General features: G+C 38.8%; 1 protein-coding gene across 2 annotated transcripts in view; it reads left to right on the forward strand.

The window, feature by feature from the left end:
• The window catches only part of FAN1 (FANCD2 and FANCI associated nuclease 1), a 39557-nt gene extending 37731 nt beyond the window's left edge, over nucleotides 1-1826 (forward strand). For both annotated transcript variants that reach the window (XM_023507622.1, XM_003801017.3), the window contains exon 14: nucleotides 1607-1826. In XM_023507622.1, coding sequence (XP_023363390.1) covers nucleotides 1607-1744 — 138 coding nt within the window. In that variant the 3' untranslated portion in view covers nucleotides 1745-1826. The remainder of the gene's footprint in view (nucleotides 1-1606) is intronic.
• Nucleotides 1827-2534: the final 708 nt, after the last annotated feature.

Below are 2534 nucleotides of genomic sequence, written 5' to 3' on the forward strand. Positions count from 1 at the left end.
TTTTTTGGTTGCAGCCGTCATTGTTGTTTGGCGGGTCCGGACTGGGGATTCGAACCCGCCACCTTAGGTGTACGTGGCTGGCGCCATAGCTGGTTGAGCCACAGGTGCTGAGCCAATCTATCCTATTTTAAAAGGACTTTGTTGCCCAGGCTCAAGTGCTCCTCTGCCTCAGCCTCACTTGGGACTATTGGCTTGTGCCACAGTGCCTAGCTAAAATGTTTTTGGCTTTTAAAAATTCTGGCTGCTTTTAAAATGTTCCCTTTACTGCTGATTATTTAATTTCATTATCGTATTTCTTGTTATGGTATTATGTTTCTGTGCTTGGGATTCATTGACTTTTAGTTCATTAGATTTGTAGTTTTCATAGAATTTGGAAAAATTTTGGCCATTATTTCTTCAGATATTTTTCTTTCCGCTTTCCTTTGGGGACTCTAATTAAATATCTATTAGGCTGCCGAATGCTGTTTATTAAAAAAAAAATTTTATTAAGTGTATTTTACCTGGGATAGTTTTATAGTCTTTGATATAGTAATGTGTAGTGAACAAACTGGCAAAATCTGTGCCTTCGAGGAGATGATAGTAATAAATAAATAAATAGTATCTTATGATAAATGCTGTGAAAGCAGTGCATAGGGAGGGTTCTACTTAGAAGCGTGCTGGTGCCGGGCTTCCGAGTTTTAAGCTGAATGTTGAAGGGTAAGAAGTCAGGCATGTGAGGAACAGAGAGAAATGTCCAGACAAAAGGACCTTTAGGTAGGAAGGAGCCTTTGGGATGGTTTGGAATGGTTTGGCAGGGACAGATCCTATAGTTTTGTGGTCATGGCAAGAAGTTTAGATTTAATTGAAAATGTAACAGAGTAACTGGAGTGTCTTAAAAAGGGGAGTAACAATCCATTACATGCTTCAGAAGTTTTCAATTGCTGTACTGTCTGAATTTACCAATTCTCTGTGAAGAACTGTCCAGTTTCTATAGAATAGAAACATCGTAAGTTGAAAATATCATAAACTGAAAATGCATTTAATACGCCTAACCTACTGAACATAGGTTAGCTTTGCTTACCTTCACCCTGCTCAGAGCATTCACACGCACCTACAGTTGGGTGAAACCATGTAGCAACTCTACACACTATCAGTTGTTTGCTCTCCTGAGGCTGCCACTGCCCAGCACCATGAGAGTATTGTGCCACCTCTCACAAGCCCGGGGAAAAGATCAAAAGAAGCACACTTCCTACTGAATGCATATGACTTTTGCACCATCTTAAAGATGAAGAATCCTAAGTTGAACCACTATAAGTCAAGGACCTTCTATATAAATACAGTAGAACTCCAGATAGCTGACCACTTTCCTATACCTCCAGAAGTTGACCTGATTTCCGTGGATTGGATATGTACCACATGTACTGGAAGGCCTGGTTACTATGTTGATCACCTCTGGGTGGTGATCAGTTTGTTATAGTCCCTTGGTCAACTCAGAGTGGTCTGCTGTATTTGTTTTATATGTAAATAGCCACTTAAATATTTTGTTAGTGAAAACTACTATAACTTACTAGGATGGTTATTCAGTTTCAGTAAGATACTAATAAATAAATTTTTATTTATCTTCCAGCTGGTAGAAGTTAAAGGCCCCAATGATCGTCTTTCGCATAAGCAAATGATCTGGCTGGATGAACTGCAGAAGCTGGGGGCTGAAGTAGAAGTCTGCCACGTGGTTGCAGTTGGAGCCAAGAGCAAAGGCCTTAGCTAAATGCTAAGGACTCAGGGATAGCTGCTCACACAATGACATATAAGATTTTCTAAAACATAAAGCATTATTACATTTTATTTAACTTTGGTTTTGTTATTGTCTGTTATAAACCTGATAGTCTGATGCCTTGTCACTGTACTGTGTCTGTAGATAACAATGCTTGGTGTTTGCCTGAAAATACTATTAATTGATTCTGTCCAATAGTAATGAACTTCTTTTTAAAAGGGCAAGATCACGATCTTGGTGGTTTTAGGAGCTGAATGCATCTATTGGGCATGCAAAAAAGCTGGGGGAAAAAAGCCAAAGCAAGTGATGATTCTCATCTTTAGGTCTTCTAGAAAAGTAGCATACATAATATTTCTTTCCAACAAGAGATTGTTAAATTTATCTGTTTTTCCTCATTGCTTTATACGTTTAGCTGTTAAGCATTCTTGTTTTATGATTATATAAGAAGGGCAGAAATAGTTGGAATTCCAATTTCCTTTTTTTCTTTTTTGCCATTTTTTGATTGGGGCTGGGTTTGAACTGGCTACCCTGGGCAAATGGGGCTGGTGCCTTACTCCTCGAGCCACAGGCAATGCCTGAAATAATTCCAGTTTCTTTAGGAATCAAACAGAAAAACAACTCTTGCGAAGTTGTTTAACTTAATGGCATCTTTCCAGTTGGGCCTGGATCACCAGAAGACAGTTGTTATCAGCAGTTGTCCTATATCATCCTTCCCCTTAGAAACATCCCCCAGAAACTAGATGAGGGCTGTTTTCTCTTTTGATACTATAATTTTTTTTTTTTT

Source organism: Otolemur garnettii, unplaced genomic scaffold, assembly GCF_000181295.1.
Source record: "Otolemur garnettii isolate 467f Iridium unplaced genomic scaffold, OtoGar3 scaffold00194, whole genome shotgun sequence".
Taxonomy (NCBI): Eukaryota; Metazoa; Chordata; class Mammalia; order Primates; family Galagidae; genus Otolemur; species Otolemur garnettii.